The 25,626-nt window shown below is 34.2% G+C and overlaps 1 protein-coding gene across 2 annotated transcripts in view; it reads left to right on the top strand.

The window, feature by feature from the left end:
- The window catches only part of Rundc3b (RUN domain containing 3B), a 152,361-nt gene extending 138,585 nt beyond the window's left edge, over nucleotides 1-13,776 (top strand). For both annotated transcript variants that reach the window (XM_027956116.3, XM_027956115.3), the window contains one exon: nucleotides 11,243-13,776. In XM_027956116.3, the coding sequence (XP_027811917.1) occupies nucleotides 11,243-11,388 (146 nt within the window). In that variant the 3' untranslated portion in view covers nucleotides 11,389-13,776. The remainder of the gene's footprint in view (nucleotides 1-11,242) is intronic.
- Nucleotides 13,777-25,626: the final 11,850 nt, after the last annotated feature.

The following is a 25,626-nucleotide window of genomic DNA, read 5'->3' as shown; positions in this document are numbered from 1 at the left end:
TTCAGAAGGTCAACATGTAAAGGGTAGAGGAGGACAATAAAAACACAAAGAAATCAGGGTGTAGACTTGATATCAGACAAGTAGAATTTAAATCAAAGTGCATTAAACATTACAAAATAGTCATGTTTTAATGCTGAATGCCACAATAAAGATATAAAAGGATTATGCACCTAACAATGGCATCCACTTTTATACAAGATAAAAGGAGAAATATGAACTAGTGACAATAAGAGATTTAATATTCTCTTCTCAGTGTAAGAAAATCAAATGGACAAAAACCTGGTAAGAATATATAAAAGACCTATAGCAGAATGTTATAGTTTGGACTGTAAATGTCCTTCAAAGGCCTATCTGTCAAAGACCAAGTCTTCAACTTGGTGCTGTGGGAAGGTGGAAACTTTATAAGAGGTGGGTCCTAGTAGGAGGTCTTTTGATCATTGGGGAGCGTGCTTTTGAAAAGAATAGTGGTACCCCAGCATCTCCTCTTTTTTTTTCCACTTCTGACCATGAGGTGAGCAACTTTGTTCCCTGCAATAGTGTGCTGCCTCTCCAAGTCCAAAGCAATAGGGCCAATCATTAATGAACTGGAACCTCTGGAACTGTGAGCCAAAATAAATCTTTTCTTTTTTTTAACTATTTTTTAGTTGTAGTTGGACACAATACCTTTATTTCATTTATTTATTTATTTTATTAATTAAATTTATTATGTGGTGCTGAAGATCAGACCCAGCGCCTCACACATGCTAGGCAAGTGCTCTACCACTAAGCCACAACCCCAGCCCCATAAATCTTTTCTTTTTAAAAGTTGATTATCTTAGGTATTTGTTACAGTAACGGAAAGCTGACTGCCACAGATATAAAAGACCTAAATAACATAATCAGTAAGGTAGATCTTATAATATTATGGAACTTTACACCCTGATTGTATAGATAACATTATATAGATATGTTATTATATAGATACCTTCTTAAGTACAAATAGAATAGTAACAAAATGATCATATATTAGATCATAAAGAAAATAATAAATTAAAAACATAAAATATTGCAAATAGTATTCTCTGGTCACACTGTAAGAGAACCCTAGAAGTTATTCATCATGATAATTCTTTTGTTCAAAAGGGCCTTTCACTTGGAAATAAATAAACCTATTAAATGACCCTTGGATAACAGAAATTCAAGCTGAAATCATGAATATCTAAAAAATAATGACAATAGATTTTATGGAGTTGATTTCAAGCAATAGCCAGAGAAAATTTTATCTTTTATATACTTTTGTTAAAAAAAATAAGATAAATAAATTCTATTTTTTGGCTCACAAAGCTGGAAAAATAACAACAAAGTAACCAAAAGCACAAGAAAAGAAATAATAAAGATAAGATCACAAACAAATGAGATAAAGAATAAAAAACAGAGACTACTTTGCAGATCTCTACGCAAATTCATTTGAAAACCTAAATGAAATGGATAGTTTCCTCTGTAAGTATACTTCACAGAATTATTTGCATTAGAGATAGAAAGCTTAAAACACTATCCAGGAAAAAAAAAAATAGAGCTATGTAAGAACTACTCAATGGAAAAGGGCCAGGCCCATGTGATTTCTCAGAAGCATTCTACCTAAACATCAAAGATCAAATATTCCCCCAATGCTTTATAAATTACTATTCCAAAATGAAGGAAAACTTCTTAATTATTTTAGGAAGTAAGTATAGCCAAATAAATATACTATGACAAATAAAAACTATAGATTAATATTACTTATAGATATTGTTACAAAAGTTCTAAGTAATATATTAATGAACAGAATCCAGCAACAAATAAAGAAAATGTTATATCACAATCAGGTGGATTTGCTCCAGAATGTTTGGAATGTGAAATGATCAATATTAGAAAATCCTCTAATGTCACAAATACTATATTAATAGATCTGAAATAGCAAAGGCAATCTCCATAGATGCAATAAAGGGCCTTGGATAGAATTCAACACTTGTGTGACAAATAAGAATATTCAAGAAAAATAACTGAAAATACCTTATTTACATGAATGTATGCGTATGTGTGTATGTATGTGTAGAACTTTTTCTTAAAACTAGTGTCTTACTTAATGGGGAAATACTTAGCTGAGGGACAAAGTAAGGCTCTACATTGTTTCTACCATAATTTCACATTATACTGATAATATTAGGTAGTGCATTTAGAGAAGAAACCTTAAGTAAAGACATGAGAATTATGTTTTGGAGATGATTTTATGAACTTGGAAAAACAGAGAAATAATACAACTAAATGCAGCAATAAAAGAAGTCCTGAAATGTAGCTAGATACAGAATTATCATGCAGAAATCTGTAGTCCTGACTTACCCAAACAGTGATCAGTGAGATACTCTAATGATCAGGGAAAACAATTTAAATAGCAACAAAGATAAAGTACTTAGACTTTGCACATATCTTATGAAATTTATAAACTGTTCTTAAGAGACTCAAAAGTAGATTTGAGCAAATTGAAAGAAATACTTTTTTAGTTCCCCCTAAGTTTAGAGTTAACTCAGTCCTGTAAATGCTTTTGCTTTCTAATACAGCAACCATACATCTACGAATTTACCCTGAAGATACATTTAATCAGTATGAAAATATAAATGCAAGATTATTAAGCTACCTTGGCATTCCTTCCTTTTCTATACTTTTACCTAAGTGCTTAACACATTTTAAGGAATTTTTCTAGCTACTGCTTTTCTAAAATTTAACTTCTTGGGCTGGGGTCGTAGGACAGTGGTTGAATGCTCACCTCACATGTGTGAGGCACTGGGTTCGATCCTCAGCACCACATAGAAAAATAAATAAATAAAACAAAGATATTGAAAAAATAAAATAAAATTTAACTTCTTATTTTGAAATAATATTAGATTCATAAGTAATTATAGGAATGAATACAAAGAAGGGAACTGAATGTGCCTTTCACCCAGTTTACCATCTTGTTCACTTCTTACAAAGCTATAGTGCAGCATCATAGCCACAATATTGAAATTAATACAACTCACTTATTTTATTCAAATATACATGTATTCCTATATTGTGTAGTTCTATGCTGTCATTGCACACTTAGGTTTGTGTTCACCACTGCAGTCAAGATACAGAAAAGTTCTATCAACACAAAGATCCCTTGTGCTGCCCTTTTGTAAGCACACCCACCTCCTTCCCAGACTCCATCTCTGTCCCATCCCTAATCTATGGCTAGCACTAATCTGTTCTCTACTACTGAAATTTAGTCAGTTCAATAAAGTTATATAAATCATATAGTATATATAAGACTGTACATATAGTTTAGACATGTAGTACTTCGGCTATTGGGATTGACCTTTTTCACTCAGCATATTTCCCTTGAGATCTGTCCAAGTTGTGTGTATCCATAGTTCATCTTTTATATTTCCAAAATATTCCATTTCATGAATACACTATAGTTTTGTTTTAAACAACACCCATTAAGAGACATTTGGGTTATTTGGGGTTATAAATTTACTATGAAGATTATTGAGTTTTGGTATATACAGAAGTCTTCATTTCTGTGTCATAAATACCCAGGAGTACAGTGCTGAGATGTATGAAGAAAAAAACAAATTATTTTGATTGTACCATTTTGCATTCCCACCAACAATGGATGAGTGATCCAGTTTCTTCACATTGTTGACAATATTTAGGGTTTGATTTAAGATATTCTGTAATAGCTCTGTATTATTTCTTACATTTTTTTTAATTGTAGCTATTCTGGTTCATGTGGAGTGTTACCTCATTATGGTTTTAGTTTGCATTTCCCTGAACATCTTTTCACCTGCTTATTTGCCATGTATGTCCTCTTCATTGAAACACCTTCTCATGTTTTTTACCTTTTCTCTAATTAGATCACTTTTAAAAAACTGTTGCATTTTGAGAGTTCAGTAGATCATTCAAAAATCAATGCTTGTACTTGAAAAAAAACATGAAGGTAAAACAATAAATATTTTTCATATTTTCTAAAATTAGAGTAATCTTTTATAAAAATTAACTCTTTTATTGATTTTATTTTTTTAAATACACAACAGCAGAATGCATTACAATTCTTATTACACATATAGAGCATAGTTTTTCATATCTTTGTATATAAAGTATGTTCACACCAATTCATGTCTTTATACATGAACATTTTTTGCATTACAATTCTTATTACACATATATACCCCAGTTTTTCATATCTTTGTATATAAAGTAGGTTGACACCCAATTCGTGTCTTCATACATGTATTTTGGATAATGATGTCCATCACATTCCACCATCCTTGCTAATCCCCTCTTAAGGCAAAAATATTTATTGGAATTTCAACATTTCTTTTACTGTTCTTTTTTTCTTATATTGATTTCCAGTCAAAATAAATTGAAAATTTTTATTAGAAGAAAATCATGACATCATACCAATTTTATAATATTCTTTCCATTTTATTCTGAATATAAACTGTGATAATATCTTTAATATTTGTGTGCTTTACTGCATTGATTAAATTCTTTTAGAATGAACATACATGTCTTTGTTATAAGCATAGTAAATGGGTTTTCCTTCTTACAAAAAATAAAAAACAAAAAAACCCAACTAGTAGCCTAATATATCAAGATTTTAAAAGGATAATTTTGGTGGTGGAACTATAAATGATTAGTTTTTTTCATTGTTGAGTATTTTTAATTGGTTTTCTTTGTTATACATGATAGTAGAATCTATTTTGGTAAAAATTATACAAGCATGGAATATATCTTATTCTAATTAGGATTCCATTCTTGTGGATGGACATGAGTTTGGGATTCACTTAGGTATTTTCATATGTGTACATAGAAAAATTATGTTAGATGTATTCTTTTTTAAATTTATTTATTCTAATTTGTTATGACAACAGGATGCATTTCGATTCATACTACACAAATGGAATACAATTTTTCATTTCTCTGGTTGTACATAAAGTAGAGTCACACCATTCGTGTCTTCATACATGTACCTAGGGTAATGATGTTCATCTCATTGGACCATCTTTCCTGCCCCCATGCCCTCTTCCTACCCCTCTGTCCCCTTTGCTCTATCCAAAGTTCTTCCATTCCTCCCATCCCCACCTCCCATCCCCATTATGGATCAGCATCCACTTATCAGAGAAAACTTTCAACCTTTGGGTTTTTGGGATTGGCTCGATATTCTCCAACTCTATCCATTTACCTGAAAATGCCATGATTTTATTCTCTTTTAATGCTGAGTAATTTTTTCACTTTTACACATTTAATTCATGTTAATACTTTTATTAATATCTCCTGAAAAGTCTTAAGCAATAAAGTTTTTTTTTTTACTTAGTACTTAAAACAGCAGTTTATGAGCTGGGCATGATTGCGCACATCTGTACAGCCAGCAACTCAGGAGGCTGAGGCAGGAGGATAGCAAGTTCAAGGTCAGCCTCAGCAACTTAGCAAGACCCTGATTTAAAATTAAAAATAAAGACACTGGGGTTATGGCTCAGGGGTAGAGCGCTTTCCTACACGTGCAAGGCCCTGGGTTTGATCCTCAGCATCACATAAAAATTTTTAAAAATGAATAAATAAATAAAGTTATTGTGTCCAACTACAACTACAAATAAAAATAAAATATATATTAAAAAAATAAAAAGGGCTGGGGATATGACTCAGTAGTTACATGCTCCTGGGCTTAATCCCTGATACCACCACAACTACCAACAACAATAAAAATAACAGTAACTTACATATTCTAAAATTTGCTTAAGCAGAAAAACAGTTTTTTATGACTTTTCAGAGCCCATACCTCAATATTTATCAAATTCATTTTAATATATATTATAATCTAAAGGCATATTTTAATATATATTATAATCAAAAGCAGCTCCACTATTTCAGACGTTAAAGTGCACTATAATCAATGCTAGAATAAGAAATCATCATTGTTTTCTGAAATATTTATTAAGCCCTCATATGTGGCAGATATTTCCTACAAGATACTGTATTTTATTAAATCTAAGATGACCTGAGTCTTAGAATAAACCATTTTTTACATATCACCAAAAAATTGCTAGCAATTAAACTTCAACATGTTCCTGTATCTCTTAGTATTTTTGTATTTATTTAAAGAGATCCTTTAGACTTTCTTTAACCACTTTTATTTAAAAATAATTCACTTAATAAGGGGGCTGGGGCTATGGCTCAGTGATAGAGTGCTCGTGTGGCATGTGTAAGTCATTGGGTTCGGTCCTCAGCACCACATAAAAATAAAATAAAGGTATTGTGTCCACCTACAACTAAAAAATATATATATTTTTAAAAATAATTCACACAATATAAAATTTACCCCTTCTGTTTATTTATTTACTTACCTATTTTCGGTACTGGGGATTGAACTCTGAGACACTCTACCACTAGGCTCCTTTTACTTTTTATTTTGAGACAGGGTTGCCGAGTGTCTTGCTAAGTTGCTGAGGCTGGCCTTGAAGTTGCCATCCTCCTGCTTCAGCCTCCTCAATCACTAGGATTAAATGTGGATGCCACAATGCTTGGCAGAATTCAAAATTCACCATTTTAAAGTATACAGTGAAGTGGTAATCAGAGCATTCACAGTGTTATGCAGCAATCACCACTGCTTCATTCCCAAATATTATCATCACCCCCCAAAAAAGCCCTATTAGTCTCCGGTTCCAATTCCCCCTCAGTTTACCCCCACCCCTGTAACTGGCAACTACTAATTTACTCTCTATGTCTTTGGATTTGTCTATTCTGAAATTTTAATATAATAGAATCCTATAATATGTAGCTCTTTTAAAAGTTGTGACTTCTTTGGCTTAGCATGTTTCAGGGTTCATTCATGTCATAACATATCAATATTTTATTCCTTTTTGTGGCAGAATGATATTACACAGTATGAATATACCATAATTTGTTTGTTTATTCATCAGTTGAACTTGTTGGTGGTTTTTACTTTTTGGCTATTCTGAATAATGCTGCGATGAAGATTCATATATGTCTTTGTGTGACCATATATTTTTATTTCTCTTGAGTATATACTTAGGGCTAGAATTAACTGGATCATATATTTGACCATTTGAGGAGCTGCCAACCAATATATCAAAGTAACTGCATTATTTACAATCCCAATGTCAACAAAAGGGGTTTCAGTTTCTCTTTAACACTTGTTATTGTGTGCTTTTTTTAAAAAAAAATTTTGTTTGTTATAATTAGTTATACATGATAGCAGAATGCATTTCAATTCATTGTACACAGATGGAGCACAACTTCTCATTTCTCTGGTTATACGTGATGTAAAGTTGCACCACAGTGCAGTCATACATGTTTGTAGGGTAATGATGTCCATCTCACAATGAGCATTAATTTGGACTTCATTGTAGTTTGAATTTGCATTTCCCCAATAATGATTTTTAGCATCTTTTCATGTGCTTACTGGTCATTTTGGTCATTTGTATATCATCTTTGGAGCAATGTTTGTTCAAGTTCTTTGGTGGTTTTAAAATTGCATTATCCTTCATTATTGGTGAATTGAGTTACAATTTTGGTAAAGTCTGTTTATCTAATTTTTCTTACGATTGCTTATGCTTTGGTGTCGTATATAAGAAACTGTTGTCTAATCCCAGGTCATGCAGATCTATACCTATGTTTCCTTCTAGGAATTTTACAGTTTTAACTTTTACATTTAGGTCTCTGATTTATTTTGTGTTAATTTTTGTATAAACTGTGGGCAAAGGGTCTAACTTTGTTCTTTTGCATATGAATATGTAGATGTCCCAATATCATTTGTTGAAAGTACAGTTTTCTCCCTCATTGAATGGTCTTAGAACCCTTGTAGAAATCTATGGACCTTAAATGTATGGATTTATTTCTGGGGTTTCAATTCTATTCCATCGATCTGGGTATCTTTGCTAGTTCCACACTATCCTTGTGCTAATACCACACTGTCTTGATTACTTTAGCTTTTAGTTTGAAATTAGGAGGTTTGAGGTCTATAGTTTTGTTCCTTTTCAAAATTGTTGAAGTTATATGGGATCTTTTGCATTTTGTTATAAATTTTAGAATCAGTTTGTCATCTCTGGAATAAAAAAGGCAATGAAAATTTCAATGGGAGTGACATTGAATATATATTGGGAGAGTTAATGCCATTTTAACAATATTGTCTTCTAATCCATAGAAAAATGAGACTTTTTCATGTATTTAGATATTTAATTGCTTTCAACATATTCCATAATTTTCAAAAGGTGTACAACTCTTGCACTTCTGTGGTCAAATTTATTCTTACATATATTATTCTTTTAGATACTGTTATCAATGGAATTGTTTTCTTAATTTCATTCTTTGATCATTTGTTGCTTCTTTTAGACTTTAAGCACAGATTTAAAAAATCATATTTTGTTGCTCTGTATCTATAAGAGGGAAAATAAAAAATAAATTCAATTGCTCAGGGTATTTTCAGGACTTCTTTGTTCAGAGTCAGTCTCTTCTGAGTCCTTTTTTGAGTCAAAATCGTCAATGACCATGTCTTTCCTCACAATATCATCCTCTGTGCCAACAAAGAACCATTTCAATACTCTACTACTGTAGGAATTTTTATTTCAAACTACCAGTAAGTTTTCTGTATGCCCTTTCCTGTTTTCCTATAGTTTATCCGTACCCCCTCAATTAAACCAAATACTTTTGGAAGTTAAACAGCTTCTCCTCATAGGCCATAGGAATTTTATGAAAAATGTTAAAGATCCTGCACAATACATTAATCAGTCATACCAGCTGCATATGGTTCAGTTTTTGTGGCACCAGCCTCCCTGCCAGGTGCTCTACTACTGAGCTATACCTTTTAATCATAATATAATTGAACCCAGGTCCTTGTGTATGCTAGGCAAGCACTCTACCACTCAGCTACAACCTGCCCCTAGCCCCCAAATTCTGTATTCGGATGGATTTCTCCTGCCTTAGCTACATGCTTGGTATGTGATAAGCAATCCTTTTGCATGTCACAAATTTTCATTTACTTGCAAGGTATTTTCCTTTCTTAGAGATTTCCTTTGTAACAAGCTTTGTCTTATTTTATGAGAAAATGACTTGCAATAATTTTTCTAATGTGTATTTGCTTTAGTAATATGAAATTTACCTCTACCTGCCTGTTTTCATTCTTTCCTGTAAACAAATAACTTTTCATTTTAAACAGTATATAAACTCAGCACTTGTGATTCCAGTCAGACAAGTAACTGAATTAAATTGATATCAACATGACTACCTGTGACCAAGTCCATATAGGCACATGCAGAAACAACTGTGTCAGAGCCCCCCCACCCCTGCCCAATCAACTACAACATATACTGGTTCAAGCAGTTTGAAATTTTACTATATGAAGTAACAGCCTTCCCGTTTCTGTAACTATCAATTATAAAAAGTGACATGGACCTTACATGTTAACAGCTTAACTTTTCTTCAGTTTGTGGATTTGTGATAGAGGTTAAGGCGTTCCTTTAGGCATTCCTCAAAATTAGAATACACATTCACTATCTCTTCCTGTCCTCATTGATCCCCTTTTTCTTCTCCTGTTTTAGAGTTGGTAATCTCACCATTCATCTACCAATTCTGAAAACCTTCTGAGTCTTTCTTGTTTTTTTCCACCTATCATTTTGCTGTCATCAAGTCCTACCAGTTTGAGTCTAAAGATTTCTTTCTTTCCTTTTTTTTTTTTTTTTTTGGAGGGGGGGGTACTAGGGATTCAACTCAGAGGTGCCCTACCACTGAGCTATACCTTTTAGTCATAATATAATATGATAAACATTTTAAAATATAAATGTAACAACTACTCATCCATATCTTTTCTAAGAGTAATTATATTTTCCTGGTCAGCAAAACTATGAAGTTAGTTGGTATCTGTTCCCACTTTGCAAAGGAAAGAACAGGCTCAGAGAAGATGCCTTGCCCAAGGTTGCAAAGCTGAAAAGGACATAGGCCCTATCTTGAGTTCCATTGCAATTCCATGTAATCATTCTTTATTAATTGTATAGTTATTTAATGACCTATTGTATACTAGGTACTGGGAGTACAATAATCAATAAAACAGAGTCCATGTCCTTTCTCAAAGAGTTTATCATCTAATGAGAGAGAGAGAGAGAGAGAGAGAGAAAGAAAGAGAAAAAATGAACCCCCACTTGCCATACAGTGTGATAAGGTAGAGTTAAGTACAAAAGAACTATGGGAAAACTTCAAAGGCTGGTTGAAATAATACATAATATTCAGAACCATCTGATGTCCAGCTCAGCTTACATTTCCATAATGACATGAGTGAAATCCAAGTTTTCCATCTTTGGAAACCTGCTAATTTTCAAAGTCTTTAGCCTTTCACAACCCTAAGCCAGAGCCACTTACAGCTAGTGTCTGGGCAGTGTGCGTTGAAACTTACTCAGCTATAGGAGGTTTTACCTCAGCCACAGAAACAGACGCGCCATTCTTCCTTCAGAGTTTCATCAAAGTCCAGCATTTAGGAGAGTTCCTGATGCAAATAGTAGATACTAAGTAAATGTTCAATACATGAACGAAGTCTCTAAAATCAAACCTTCCTTGTAAGTTGGTGTAGGCTAGTCTCACCAGGACCAACCTGTTTGTAATGCATTACTTAACCTAAGTATGGGTTTCCCAGTATTCCTCTGGAATAGGTACTTATTTTATTTGTTTAGTTTTTTATTATCCTTTACTAACCAACTGAACACAAACATGTCCTCATAAAAAGGTAAACTTTTAATTTTTGTTCAAAAGCATGTTATTTCAATCTTTCATATCTAGTTTTACAAGAAGCAAAATATTGTGTAATATTTTACAGTCATATTGAAACTGCTGAAAGATCCAACATGTCTAGATGCAGATCTTTGCATAATTAGATATATTTTTATTATCTTGTAGATTATGAAAGATTCTATGGGTTTTAGGATCTTATTGTTATCATTCTTTTCTTTATGCATTATTTTATTTTAGTACAGAACTGGATATTGAACCCAGGGGCATTTTACCACTGAGCTGCATCCCCAATCCTGTTGATTTTTTATTTTGAGATGGGGTTTTGCCAGACTGCTGAGGCCGTCCTTAACTTGAGATGCTCCTGCCTCAGCTTCCCAAGTCACTGGGTTATAGTTATGCACCACATGCTAAATTTATTGATTTCATTCTCAAAGGCTATTAATTGTTATTTTATCCTGACTTTCAGGTAAAGAAGATACTCCCTCATTACTTGGTCTCTGTGGGTCTCTTACATCAGTGGCAAGTTACAAGTCTCTAACAAGCCTAAAATCTAATGACTACCTTGCAAGTCCTACAACGGAGATGACAAGTCCAGGCCTAACTCCATCCTGAAAAACTTATGTGAAAGTTGAAAGTTTCTATATTGTAAATGTTCAGTTTATGTAAGTTCAACTGCTGGGGAGACCTTTGAAATTTTATATTGTTCTGGTACATGTCTGGAATTCTGCTTAGAGAGTTCAGTACTCCATGTAAACTTATAAGGGGAAAAATAATGGTCCTGACATTTTTTCATTTAAAAAAAAAACTTATATTTGTCATTGAGAAAGTTTAAAATTGAACAGGCTTTAAAAAACTTTTGAAGATTCTCCAAATTAATGATTCATTCAAATTGTACATAGTTAATATTCAACTGATTTTTATATATTTCTTTACATATATCTTAGTGATCAGAGACTGAGATCAAGGCTTTATTCCAGAGACTTAAGCTAAATATTTTCTTTCACTCAGTGGTCAAATTTTCAAAATAAGACAACTAAATTCAGTTTTCCACTAATTTCTAACATTTAAATGCCATATGTTTAATATTAGGGCAGTGTTCTAGATTGCAGTTCACAGTGGTTTTTCAGTTTTTTTGGTTTTGGGTGGTTTTATTTTGTTTTTTTGGTTATGCTGGGGATTGAACCCAGGGCCCTGTACATGCTAAAGAAGTGCTCAACACTGAGCTATTCCCTAGCCTGTCATTTTTTTCTTCAACATTTATCATTTGGTACTAATTAAACATTCCATTTAACATTTTATAAATTTTGTAGGAATGTGCCTTTTTTGGCAATCACTGATTTTCTTTGTATGGGTCATAGGTAAAGTATATTATACAGAGAGAAAATGAATAAATTTCTTATTGTTGTTTCCCCAGGATTTTCATTAACGGTTGTCAGTTTTTAAATGTGATCAGGTATGTCTGAAAAGTTGGAGACGTTTCAAATATAGAAGGAATGCTAGAAAATGTTACATCAGGAATGATTTTAAGTTCAGCTAAAGATTGAGAAGCTTTTAAACAAGGATCACTAGAATAAGCACCATACTTAATAATAAATAAATGCCTGACATACAGTGCTATTTTTTCCTCCCTTACATGTAACAATGAATTATGTCATGCGTGTTTTATGAACTCTAGCATCATGTCATAATCTCATTTTTAAAATGATGTTAATATTTAAAAGGTCCCTACACTTCTACAGGTAAATTAGTTTTTTTATAGTCCATATTTTAAATCTTTTGCAATTTTTAAAACAGCTACATTTGTCCCTTAAATTTCCACCATATCAAAAGTGAAAATATATGAAACATATTTTCTATAGTAAGAAATAAGGAAAACATGATTAGCTGTGCCAAAGAAATTTTATACATTGTTTACATGAAAAGGCCACAATATTTATCTGGAATGTCATATGGTATTTTTGTTTATTACTAAAACATTACATTCAAACATAGTAGCTTTGACATATAGGAAAAATGTTCTTCCTAAAACAATTTTTTTAAGAAGTGAATTACCTGTTCATTCTTTGTATTAGAAATGTAGGAGTCTGATGGTTCTCTGCAATATTTATAGCTTAGTTTCATAATTTGGAATATAAAATAAGGTCAGTCTTGTATGTGAGACAGTCCAAACAATGTCATTTCAGGGACAAAGGAGACCTGGAAGCCCTTATAATAAGCTATCTTAAGTGTGCCAGGACATACTCAGAGCTTTATTCCTTTACCTTAAGGCTTTAATATTTGTAGAAATGCAAATGTTCTTGAGAAATGGTACCTTTAATCTATTCTTAATTCTGTATACCCTTGACAAGAGTGAAGTATCCAAAGCAGTTTTTAAGAAGCATGAGGAAGAAGGTACAAAATAAAGACATTTGACATCTTGGGAGGATGGAGTAAAGAAATGAATGAGGAGGGAACTTTGGGAATTTTAGGCTAGCCTTGAGCAGCTTTCCTAAGAATTTTCAGAATATTTAAATGCTTAATAATTCATGGTCCACTCTCAGCTGACACATAGGATCCTTCAGTAATTAAAAAATATTGTTAATTTTTTTCCATTCATTTTTAAAATGTAGAAGGAAATTCAAGATTCCATAATTGGTATACTTTTCAGATTTGTCTACTGGGAACAGTAATTTGTGTATCTTAACCTGCTGCTAAGTGCAGATTTAAACATGGCATCTGAGGATCAGGACTTTTCCTCCTTTCTTGGAGCTCTTGGAATAAAATTCATTGGCTACTGTGAAATTCAGGTTTTTACACAGTTAATTTCACACTAGAAGTAGTTTGTAAATTTTGCATGAAGAAACAATGTATGTCTTAACCTTTAATTTAAGTGGTAGTGTTTCTTTTTAACGACCCCTCCCCCAAAAGAATGCTGAACTATATGTTAATATTTCCATGTGTATTTTGTTGCCTTGATGTACTATACTTGTTGCATGTATATTAAAGATTTTGTACCCTGCATTAATAGATTTTTTTCCTTGACTAGAAGGTACCAAATTCAAGTTGTACACTGAACTTTTTGTTTCAACACATGTGGTAAATATATATTATTTTACACCTAAAATACTAATAGGAAAGTGGATTTGGAGAAATCCTTATTTCAACCCAAATTAAATACTCTGTTTCACCACATGACATTTTCGTCAATAACAGACAGCGTATGTGATAGTGGTCCCACAAGATTATATTGGTGTTGAAATTCTGTTAGCTAGTGACATCATAGCTTTCATAATGTCACTGCTGATAAAATGCTGAGATGTCTTAAATGTAATTATGAGGGCTAGAGGATGAAGGAAAAGATGAGGAATGTTAATCAGTTAACAATTTGCAGGGAAAAAAAACCAACAAAAAATAGTTCACATTCCTGATAATATGTTGAATACTTAGATCTCATCACTTTGAACCACCAGGACCACCAAACCTTGTTTACATATCAACTTTTTAAAAAAAAAATTTACATGTTGATTAACTTTTATTTTATGTATTTATTTATATGCAATAGTGAGAATCAAACCCAGTACCTCACACATGCTAGGCAAGCACTCTACCACTGAGCCACAACCCCAGCCCTACATATCAACTTTTCAGACTAGGGTAAATATCCGAACCAATCCAGAAGCTACAGTTGGGACTGCCCTACCTTTCCAACACTTCACCTGCCCTGTTATAGTGCCTCTCATATCTATAGTCAATGTAGGTTCAATTTATGGTTTCCTTCCCCAAATTTTTGTTAGAAAAGTACTTTAGCCCTATGTCTTGTGGACCTTTTTCTAACTGCTATCAGCCTTGATGCTGGTAGTTGTGTAAACTTGTCAAGACCTCATCCTTTTCCAGGCTGACATCTGTAGCAGCTCAATGAACTCTTTTATTCCAGAGATCCTGTGGTCTCAATTTTGGTTTAATATTTTTTGATGGCAGCAACAGGATCCAGTCTTCAAAGGAGCAGAAGGGGACATGATCCCCTCAGGGCTGAGTACATTGACATCATAGCAGCACTCTCATCCATTCAAGGTAAGTACCTCCTGTTTGACCATTCGGAGGCCCTGGAATTGAACACCCAGACCTTGCAGCTATCACATTCAGGCTTTGTGGAGTCCCTTCATTATGGGCTCACCTGGAAATAGCTGCTCTGGACATCTGTGGCAGAATTAGCAGTCTGGAAAACAGGTGAGTTGTCATGGGAATGCCCTCAAATTTGGAAAAGGAATACCTTCAAATTTGGTATGATAGCCAAGTGCTGTGGAACATACCTGTAATCCCAGCAATTTGGGGAGGCTGTGGCAGGAGGATAAGTTCAAAGCCAGCCTCCACAACTTAGCAGAACCCTGTCTCAAAAAAATTTATTTAAAAAAAATGGCTATTGAAGTGTCTCAGGGGTTGAGTGCCCTTGGGTTCAATCCCCAACAGCAATAATTAGATGGAATGGATAGATAGACAGACTGCCTGGAGATGTACCTCTGGTACCTCTGAGTTCAGTCCCTAGTAAAATTTTTAAAATAGTAGTATATTTGAGTATATTGTGAGGGGACTCCCTCAAATTTGCTATCATATCTGCCGGGGGGGACTCTTGAATTCAATTTTGATTTTCTCTTTTTTCTGGCTATTTTGTTTTGTCTGAAATACTTTAACCCCATAGTGACATCTGGTGGCCATTCATGTAGTTGCTATTTGGATATTGGCTGCTTTCAGTTAAACCAACATGGTTAACTCTATTATTCAAATGAGGAAGAATTAAAAATTCACTCTGAATTCAAGACAAATTTTTTCTTCTTGGGCTCTTAGAGAAGTTTTTAGAGACTTTCCAGAAGTATTTCCACATTGTCCATTATGAGTAGTGGTTTTGTAGGGCTTGTTACCAAATAATACTTTGTTCCCAGGTTAGAGGAACATTTCTGACTCATCTGAAGGGGGCGCAATATGGGACTTCTCTCAGCACCTCAGGCACCCTGATAAATGTGATGTTCAGGGCCATCTGAGATCCAGAAAAGGGTAGCCAAGGTCTTCCTGGTCACACTCTGGGAGTGACACAAGCAGTACACTGAAACTCAAAACATTCATTTCCTGTCCTTAAAACATTGATTTCCTGTCCTTGTTTGAGAGAAACTTTTATTAGTTATATGTAGTCAAAATCCTAAAACTTCTGACTGCCTTCATAAATGCCAGCTTATGCTAAAAAATGTAGAGCTGAATGTGCACATTTTTTTTATCACAATGGATTAACTCTTCTAACGATTACAGGTTTTTAGCAAATCATTCTTTTTTTTTTCAATCTAAATTAGAAATCAAATGTACTGAATAATTAGAATGGGAAGTTTATTTCACTGATACACTAAAGCTGGTAGATGATCTGTAGACTAAAATTGCTTCCCTGTTGACCAGGTACAGTGGCACACACCTATATCCCAGCAACTCAGGAGGCTGAGGCAGGAAGATTGCAAGTTCAAGCCAAACTCAGCAGGTTAGTGAGACTCTGTCTCAAAACAAAAAAGGGCTAGGGAATGTACCCAGTGGTAAAGTGCCCCTGGATTCAATTCCTAGTACTGAAAATTTAAAATAAAAAAAAAAATGCTTCCCTGCAAGATTCTCTTTCTAAAATGACTAAAAGCTAGAATTTACTAAAGCAAGGAGCTTTAGAAAGCTTTAAAGAAGCTTTCCCTAATACCAATCTTCTTCTTTTTCTAAACCCTTTATCCAACTTTCCCAAGACTCCAGAACCTGAAAACCTAAAGAAGCTGCATAAAGTATAAAGGTTAATCCCTGAGGTCAAGCACACATAGAATATGCTTTCTTTTCACTATCCCTTAAAGAAATATGCCTTAATATTAGTGACCTGATTAAGAAAACAAGCTAAGAAGTGTATGCTGGGCAAACATTCTATCATTGTGCTGTACAGTACTCTAGGATAAATGTTATAAATGAACTCTCATATTTTCAAAACTCCTTTTTAGTAACTAGAAATCTTAAGGGCATGTTAAATAGATACTTATTGAATGTCAGGGTCATTTCTAAATAAAATTTCTTAAACATCAATTATTAAACATAAGTTTACAGTTGATATGATGAAAAGTAAGTTCTATATGAACTTGGAACTGTGTGTCCTTTTTCAAAATTTTTGTTATAAGGAAGCATGTATTTCTAAAAATTATAAAATTGCTAGGCAAGGTGGCAGAAGGCTGAGATAGGAAGATTGCAAGTTCAAGGCCAGCCTCTGCAACTTAGCAAGATCTTGTCTCCAAATTTTTAAAAGGGGGAGAGGGTGCTGGGGATTTAGCTCAGTGGGTAAAGCACCCTGGGTTTCACTCCTCAGTACCAAAAAATAAAAATAAAATAAATTATAAAATTGTGTTGGTCTACAGAATTCTGGTTCACAATTGCTAAGGATTACTAATGGTAACTGAAACTAAAAATAAAACTGGAGATAGTATATGAGGAAAGCAAGATATGTTTTATGAAGGAAGTTAAGGAATATGAGGATATGTTTTTGTTAAGGGAAAAAGAAAGTAAATTCTGTGCTAAAGTAAAATGATAGTTTGTTCCAAGATACAAAAAAGAGGTATAGGACAAACTAAAGGCTGGACAAATTCTGAAAGATTTGAGAGTTATAAAAGGGTATGGAAAGAAGTGGATCTTGTGGAAGCTTTATGTGTAATCAAGTTGATATACCAAAAGTGTACTTGTGGGAAATTCAAGTTTGATACCCTGTGGTTGAATACCCAGAGATTTCTTGGAACGTGGATCTTCTCTTCCTAGGAAATTATGAGCAGTTTTTTAAGTAATCAGAATAGAGATAAAAGATTCTGATACTTCTTGTGTTTTATGCCTTTAAAAAATTTTTTTTGTAGTTGGTCACGGTGTCACATGCCTGTTATCCTAGCAGCTCCAGAGGCTTTGGATCACAAGTTTTAGGCCAGCCTTAGCAACATAATGAGATCCTGTCTCAAAATAAGTAAATAAATAAAAAGAGCTGGGGATCTAACTCAGTGGTAAAGCACCCCTGAATTCAATCCTCGGTACCCCACACACATACACACCCATACACACACACACACACACACACACACACATTGTCGGTTTTGTTTCATAAATGATCTCATTTTAATATTAAAAACCTTTTGCTATATTTGGCAAACTTTCAAAAATCAAATTCTAAAATCAAGCATTTTTGGCTTAGGACTAGGTTTGGGATTTCCAGGGGACTCTTGCAAGTTCAGAAAAGATATAATAGACTTATTTGATTTAAATTATATCAAGAGCATAATCAAGCTGTGTATGGTAGCTCACTCTAATAGTCTCAATGGCTAGGGAGGCTGTGGCAGGAGGATTGCAAGTTCAAAGCCAACCTCAGCAACTTAGTGAAACCCTAAGCAACTTGGGGATGTAGCTCAGTGATTAAGCACCCCTGAGTTCAATTCCGGTTATAAAAACAAAATCGTCAAATAAGAAGAAGTGATGGTTATCCTTGAGTTATGTTTGTATTAATATTTTCAATATATGTTCAAAAATTAGATTCCTAGAAATATGATATGTCTTGGTATAGTTATAATTCTAATGTTAGATTATAGTACACCATGGAATAACCAAATTTCTTTGTTAATTGTGAACTGTTATTAGATCTTTAGCCATGACTGTTTTAAGTCTTGTCCAAAGTTAAATTGTTTTGTCTTGGGGCTTAGAATGTGGCTCAGAGATAGAGTGCTTGCCCAGTATAAATGAGACCTACATCAATACATCAATGAAAATTCACAACCTTAATGAACTCTTGAGAATGCAGAACACACACACTTTTATAATGAGAGTCTAGGGCTACAGGAGAAAGATGCATAGGTTTTTCAGTTATGACTTCAAAGGGGTAAAACCTGATTTCCTAAAGAAGTTGTCTCTGAATTATTCAGTATCAGTACTCAAAGAGGCCTATAAAGCTTCAGGAATGTCTTTGAGCAAGAGGAGTCATCAGATACTCTGGATTAATTTCAAGAGGAAACATAAAGGTACTGTTATCTTCCTTGTGTTCCCATTATATATATAGTAAAACAATCTTTTTTAGTGACAAGGAGACTGATCTTCCACTTCACAGAATTCCTGATACAATTTTGTGGAAGAGGTCTCTAAAAATTCTTTAAAATGCACTAGAAAGATCCTTTGAGTTTCTTCTTATGAATTCCTATGCAGCCAAAGTCAAAGAAATTAGGTGGGATCCATATTTCCCACTTATAAAAGACTAATCCACTTGAATGGTCCACCACTTCCTTCACCAACCTCAAGCATCATCCAACCAGTAAGAGAAGTTGCTGTGGTAATTTTGATCTTAGGAATATTGATGATTTTGATTGTGCTACACCAAGCTGGTCAGATTCCTTATCCTTCAGACTATATTTAAGGTACATATTTATTACATAGGTAGTGACCTACCAAGGCAAGGGTGGGCTTGCCACTATAGACAGCTGGCAAAAAGAAGGACAGTGCTTCCTAAGACATTATTACTCCCCTCTCTACACAAAAATCCAGACTCAACCAAATGAAGAAACAAAAGGAGCATGCTCAATGCCAAGGCAGAGTTGGATTTCTTATTCCTGCTGATGGAGTGTAAGTAAATGTATTTGAGCTGAAACCTTTCTGCCACCATTGGTCAAACAGCAGAAGACACTGCCAAAAGTTTTGCTGCCCAAGAACAGTCCCAGTTATGTAAATCAGTGGACTGAACCCTGCCAGCTTTATGCTTGTTCAAAAGATTGAAGTAGCTATGCATACCTTTGCAGAAGCAGCCACTTCCTAGAAAAATGTTGACTCCTGATGGTGGTTAGCTGGGTTCTCTTCCCCTTCCCATTAACCACCTCTTATTGTCAATAATTGAGTTCAAAGAAATCTCACCATCATTACCTATAGCTTTCTCTCTTTTGTGGGACATGATCCAGGAATAAGCCACCTAGGAACATGGACACATTTTGAGCATAAAAGAGCTAATGAAACATGATTTAAAAAATAATGCAAGTATTTATCAGTGATGCTTTCTCAAAAAGGCCTTAATGTAAAGGGGAGATGATAAAAGAAAAATTGTTAGCCATCCCAAATTTAATTACATGGCCTACAGAGTGATAAAAGGAAGAGATGAGGGAAGTTAATCAGGTAAAAAGCTTGTATTAGACTTTTTCTTATTCTTAAATGTATGTGGAAAACTTGACATAAATCTAGGCTGATCACCAGGGTCACAGCCCTCTGTTCAAATATAAACTCTCCATACTGTTAACAGCAGCCTATCCAAAAGGAACAATTACTTCTTATGGATGGCCCTTCTATCCCAAAGCTTCTCCTTTGTTTTATGCTGCCCCTCTTACCTATAGCCAATGTAGGTTCAATTTATGCTTCCCCTAATTTTCTTTAAATATTTATTTTTAAGTTATAGGTGGACACAATATCTTTATTTTATTTTTATGTGGTGCCATGGATCGAATCGTACTAGGTGAGTGCTCTGCCTCTGAGCCACAACCCCAACCTCATGCTTACTCTTAGTTCAAGGGCTAGCGGACATTTTCCCAACTGCAATCTACTCTTGCTGCTGGGAGTTGCAGAAACTCGTTTCAGGATCTGGTCCTTTTTCCAGCCAGCATCTGTAAAAGCTCAATGAACCCTTTTACTTCAGAAGTGCCCAAGGTAAAAGAGTTTTGGTTTAAAATGGCACAGTGCATTACTCATGTTTGCAGTGTGCCGATGTAAGCAAACCTACAGCCAATTGCACATATAAAAGCACAGCATGTACAATTACATACAGTATGCAATACTTGATGATGATAATAAGCTGTTAGTAATATAGTATTTGCCATACTATATTTTTATCATCTATGTCAAAATATACTCCTACTTATTAAAAAAAAAAAGTCTACAGTAATACAGTGTGTCATGTTAGGTCACCAGGTAGCCTTAGACATGTTGATGCAACCAAGAAATCATGTACTGTTTGACCTATAATATCTAGGTTTATGTAAATACAACCTATAATGTTTGCACAACAAAGAAATCACCCGATTTTTCAGTGTTTCCCCATGGTGAAGCACCAATGGCAACATGATGTACTTTAGAACAGGCAATGTCTATTGAAGTGGTATAACTTAAGTAGTGGTTCTGGCAGGGTTGCTGATTTAATTATGAAAGAGCTATGTTTGTTTTCTGTAAAATAGGAATACCATTTTCTTGGCAACAACGTGATGGATCCAGGATGTGAGCATTAAATCAAATTATATATACGTTTGCCAGCCTAATAACAATCAGAGAGAACTTATCCGAGGAAGGATGATATTTGGAAATAGAGCAATGCAATGTGAATAGTGTGCCACAGTAAACTGTGTTCAAAAAGGTTGAGGCCAGGGGAAGGTTGTTTTTTTTTTTTTTTTTTTTTCTATTTGAACATTTAAAAATAACTGATAAAAACACAATTCTACATATTAACCAAGTACCATGTAATATTTTGATGTGTGTATACACTGTATAATGTTTACATCAGATTAAACATATGTCTCCTCAAACATTCACCCTTTGTGGTAGAAACTTTCAAAATTCTCTCTTCAGCTTTTCAAGTTGTCCAATACATTATTGTTGCCCATAATTATCCTTCTGTGCAATAGCACAAGAACTTGCTCCTAACTATAACTCAGCACACATTGATCAATCTTCCCCCACCCTCCTGTTACCTACTCTCTCTGGCCTCTGGTAACCACCATTATATCTCAATTTCCATGAGATCAACTTCCTTTGATTTTACTTGAGGGAGATCAAGTGGTACTTCTTGTTTCATTACTGACTTGTTTTGCCTAAGATAATGATCTCTGTTTTCATCCTTGTTGACACAATGATAGATAGGATTCCATTCTTTTTATGACTAAATAGTATTCCAGTGTATATATTTTCTTTACCCATTTATCAGTTGATGGACGGCATATATTGTTTCCACTTTGTGGCTGTTGTGAAGAGTGCTTCAGTGGATGTGGGAGTGCAGTTCTCTCTCTAAAGAGCCTGGGTTCCTTCCGCAGTACTGCAGTTATAACTTTCCAACCGAGCTATATCCCCAATCCTCAGTAGATGCCTGATTTCATTTCCTTTGGATATAAACCCAGAAGTGAAGTTGCTAGGTCCTATGGTAGATCTGTTTTTAATTTTTGAGGAAACTCCATACTGTTTTTCATAATGGCCATACTGACATTCCCCCAACAGTTTGCAAGGGGACATTTTCTCCAGATTTTCATCAGTGCTTGTTAGTCTTTTTGATAAATGCCATTCTTGCTGGGGTGATTTCTCATTGTGGTTTTGATTTTCGTTTCCCTGGTAATTTACTGATGCTGAATATTTTTTCATGTACCCATTGAACATTTGTAGGTCTTCTATTAAGAATGTCTATTGGGGCTGGGGTTGTGGCTCAGTGGTAGAGCGCTCGCCTAGCACATGTGAAGCACTGAATTCCATCCTCAGCACCACATAGAAACTAAAATAAAGGAATTGTGTCCACCTACAACTAAAAAATATTTTTTTTTCTTTTAAAAAAAGTGTCTATTTAGGGCTGGGGCTGTAGCTCAGTGGTAAAGTGCTTGCCTCACATGAGTGAGGCACTGAGTTCAATCCTCAGCACCACATGAAATAAAAATATTGTGTGTCTATCTACAACTAAAGAAATTTTTAAAAATGTCTATTTGGATATATTGCCCATTTTTTAATCTTTTTTTTCTATTAAGTTTCTGGAGTTCCTTATATATTCTGGACTTAAATCCTTGTCAGATATATAGTTTAGAAATAGTTTCTCCAATTCTGTAGGTTGTCTCTTTATTCTGTTGTAATCCTTTGTGCATGGAAGTTTTTCTCATCTAATGTAATCATATTTGTCCATTTTTGCTTTTGTTTTCTGTGCTTTAGGGGTCTTGTCCAAAAAATCCTTGCCTATTCCAGTTTCCTGAAGAGTTTCCCCATGTTTTCTTCTAATAGTTTCATAGTTCAGGTTCTGGAGTTAAGTCTTTATTCCATTTTGAGTTGATTTTTTGAATTAGTAAGATAAAATAGGGGTTAAGTTTGCTTTTGGTTTATTTTTGCAGAGTTCGAGTGTGAACCCAGGCCCTTTAGGCAAGTGCTTTACCATTGAGCTATATCCCCAGCCATAGTTTCAGTATTCTGCATGTGGATATCCAATTTTCCTAACCCCTTTTATTCTCCAATATGTGAACTTAGCACTGTGTGGGTTAATTTTTAGGCTTTCCATTCTGTTCCATTGGTCTATGTCAATTCTTATACAAATACCATGTTATTTTGATTACTATAGCTTGTAGTATATTTTGAAGTCTGGTAGTACGATGTCTCCTGCTTTGTTCCTTTTACTTTGGCTGTGTGTGTGTGTGTGTGTGTGTGTGTGTGTGTGTTTCCATATAAATTTTAGAATTGTTTTTCCTAGTTCTGTAAAGAATATCATTGGTATTTTGATAGTGATTGTATTGAATCTGCTTTGGGTAGTATAGACATTATAACAGTATTAATTTTTCCAATCCATGAAATGAATGTCTTTCCACTCTTTTGTGTCTTCTTCAATTTATTTCTTCAACATTTTGTAAGTTTTGTTGTAGAGATCTTTCACCTCTTTGGCTATATTTATTCCTAAATATTTGTTTGTGTATAAATGGTTCTGTGTTACTGTGCTGTTGATTTCTATTTCAGATAATTCACTTTTGGCATATAGGAATGCTACTTGTTTTTCTGTGTTGATTTTGTATGCTGCAACTTGCTGAATTCTAATAGTTTTGTATTTGGTTGAGAGTTGGGGTTTTCTATATGTAAGGTCATGTGAACTTGTGACAATTTAACTTTGATCTAATTCACCCCTTGTTTTTTATATGATTGTGAAAGTAGGTATTCTTGTTTTTTCCAACTCTTAGAAAAGCTTTCAATTCTTCCTAGGAAAAAAAGGTTTATAGAGGGGAAGAGAGGAAGATTACATAAAATATTTTGAAACAATAATCCTTGGCTATAAGAATTAATAACAAGGATGGCACCAGACCAAAGTCAAGGAAAAGAAAGTTGCTGGGTAGAGTGTAACTATTTTTTTGTGTAGATTGTAGTTCTGGCAGACTTGTGATAGTTATCAAGTGTGTGTGTATGAATCCTTTTTTCAAAACTGCCCAGCTTTTTTTTTTTTTTTTTAATTGGTTGGTGTTGATACAAACTACTGATGAACCCAGCCTAATTCCATTTTAAGATTGGGAGCCATCTCATCTCAAAGTCATGAAAAGTTAATTTCTGTTTTACTATAAATTACTGTGATTTCTAAACTTGCTTGGAATGCCTGCCCGTGTCTTGAACTCACCCATGCCTGGTTTTCCCTGATCAGATAACAATCCTCTCTAAAACCTTAGTGGAGCCTCACAAATCCTGGCTCCCTCTGATCAGATAGCAATCCTCTCTGAAACCTCATTGGCACCTCATAAATTCTGATGTTGGGATATAAATTTATTTCCTACCTTAAATGTTAAGTCATATAGGTCATTAATTTACTATCTACCTTTGTGTTATGCTTCTCAAAATCCTGTTATCTGTAAGTTCTCAAGACACCTGCCTTTGCAACTTTTTATGCTATAAAACCTTGTTCTTGGAGAGCTGGGGATGCTGGTCTCTAGCCCGTGTTAGGAGAGACAGCCGCTGATCAACTCTCTTTGTGTACACAAATACAAGCTTGCTTTAATTTGATTTAAAATTAGAGTTGGTGGTCTTTTCTTTGCATCAGGGTTCAACACTACTCCATTTTGATTCTAACAAAAATTTATAAATTCTAAAAAGGTAAATGCCAAATGCAGGCTAGTATTAATTATGGTTGCCAGAAACTTAAGAAGCAAACTAAGTCAGTTTTTATGTAAGTCATTTTTATTTTACATGCAAGTTTTCAAGTGGTTATGTATGTATCTTAAATTTACAACCTCCCACCCCAGGGCTTCACATACATTAGGCAAATATTCTACATCTAAACTATATCTCCAGTCCTTTTATTTTTTAAGTTTTATTTTGAAATACAATCTCATTAAGTTGCCCAGGCTAGCCTCAAACACAGTTCTCTTGCCTCAGCCTCCAGAGTCTTTGGGATTATAGGCATGTGCCACTATGCCTAGCCCAAACCTTTAAAATGTTTTTAAGTAGGTCCTTCATTATAAATCCAGTTATCTTTCCCAACTCCAACTGTTATACCATGGCCAAAAAGTCTTTCCTGGTTTCTCATGGCCTTGTTCATCCTTTGACTTACAAAAGCTCTAATGACATTTCCAATCTGATCTCCAACCAACATTCTCATGTATTTACTTTTCTCAAGTCACATGAACTAAATTCCATTGTCTCACTGAGATTCTCACGTTCTTGAATGTCTAATTGGATTGCTTGTCAGTCCTACTCTTAGATTTCCTGACCACTTCTCTGCCTCTAGGATGAATGAAGAGCTCTTCAGATTTCCCATAATCCCCTTTGGATACTTCTATCATAATTGTGAAACCTCCTGCAACCAGTGACAATTTCCAAAATGTCTCCTTCAGTGCTTTTTATACTGCTTACAACACAAAAGATCTCAGTAAAAGATGATATGTTAAAAAATAAAGTTACCTTTTATTTAAAAACTTCATTTAGGAAGAAATTTTAAGAGTGTTAGTGATAAATTCAACCATATCCCTAAAATTTGTGCTCTAGAAAAAGGTAGGGAAAAATGTAAAGGAGTCATATGCATACCTAATTTTTTTCTTTTCGTTCTTTATTATTATTATTATTATTATTTTGTTGGAAGGTACTGAAGATTGAACCCATGATTTC

The sequence above is a fragment of the Marmota flaviventris genome, chromosome 1 (assembly GCF_047511675.1).
Source record: "Marmota flaviventris isolate mMarFla1 chromosome 1, mMarFla1.hap1, whole genome shotgun sequence".
In the NCBI taxonomy this organism is placed as follows: domain Eukaryota; kingdom Metazoa; phylum Chordata; class Mammalia; order Rodentia; family Sciuridae; genus Marmota; species Marmota flaviventris.
The sequence above is the reverse complement of the archived record's forward strand: the minus strand, read 5'-3'. Positions and strand labels throughout refer to the sequence as shown.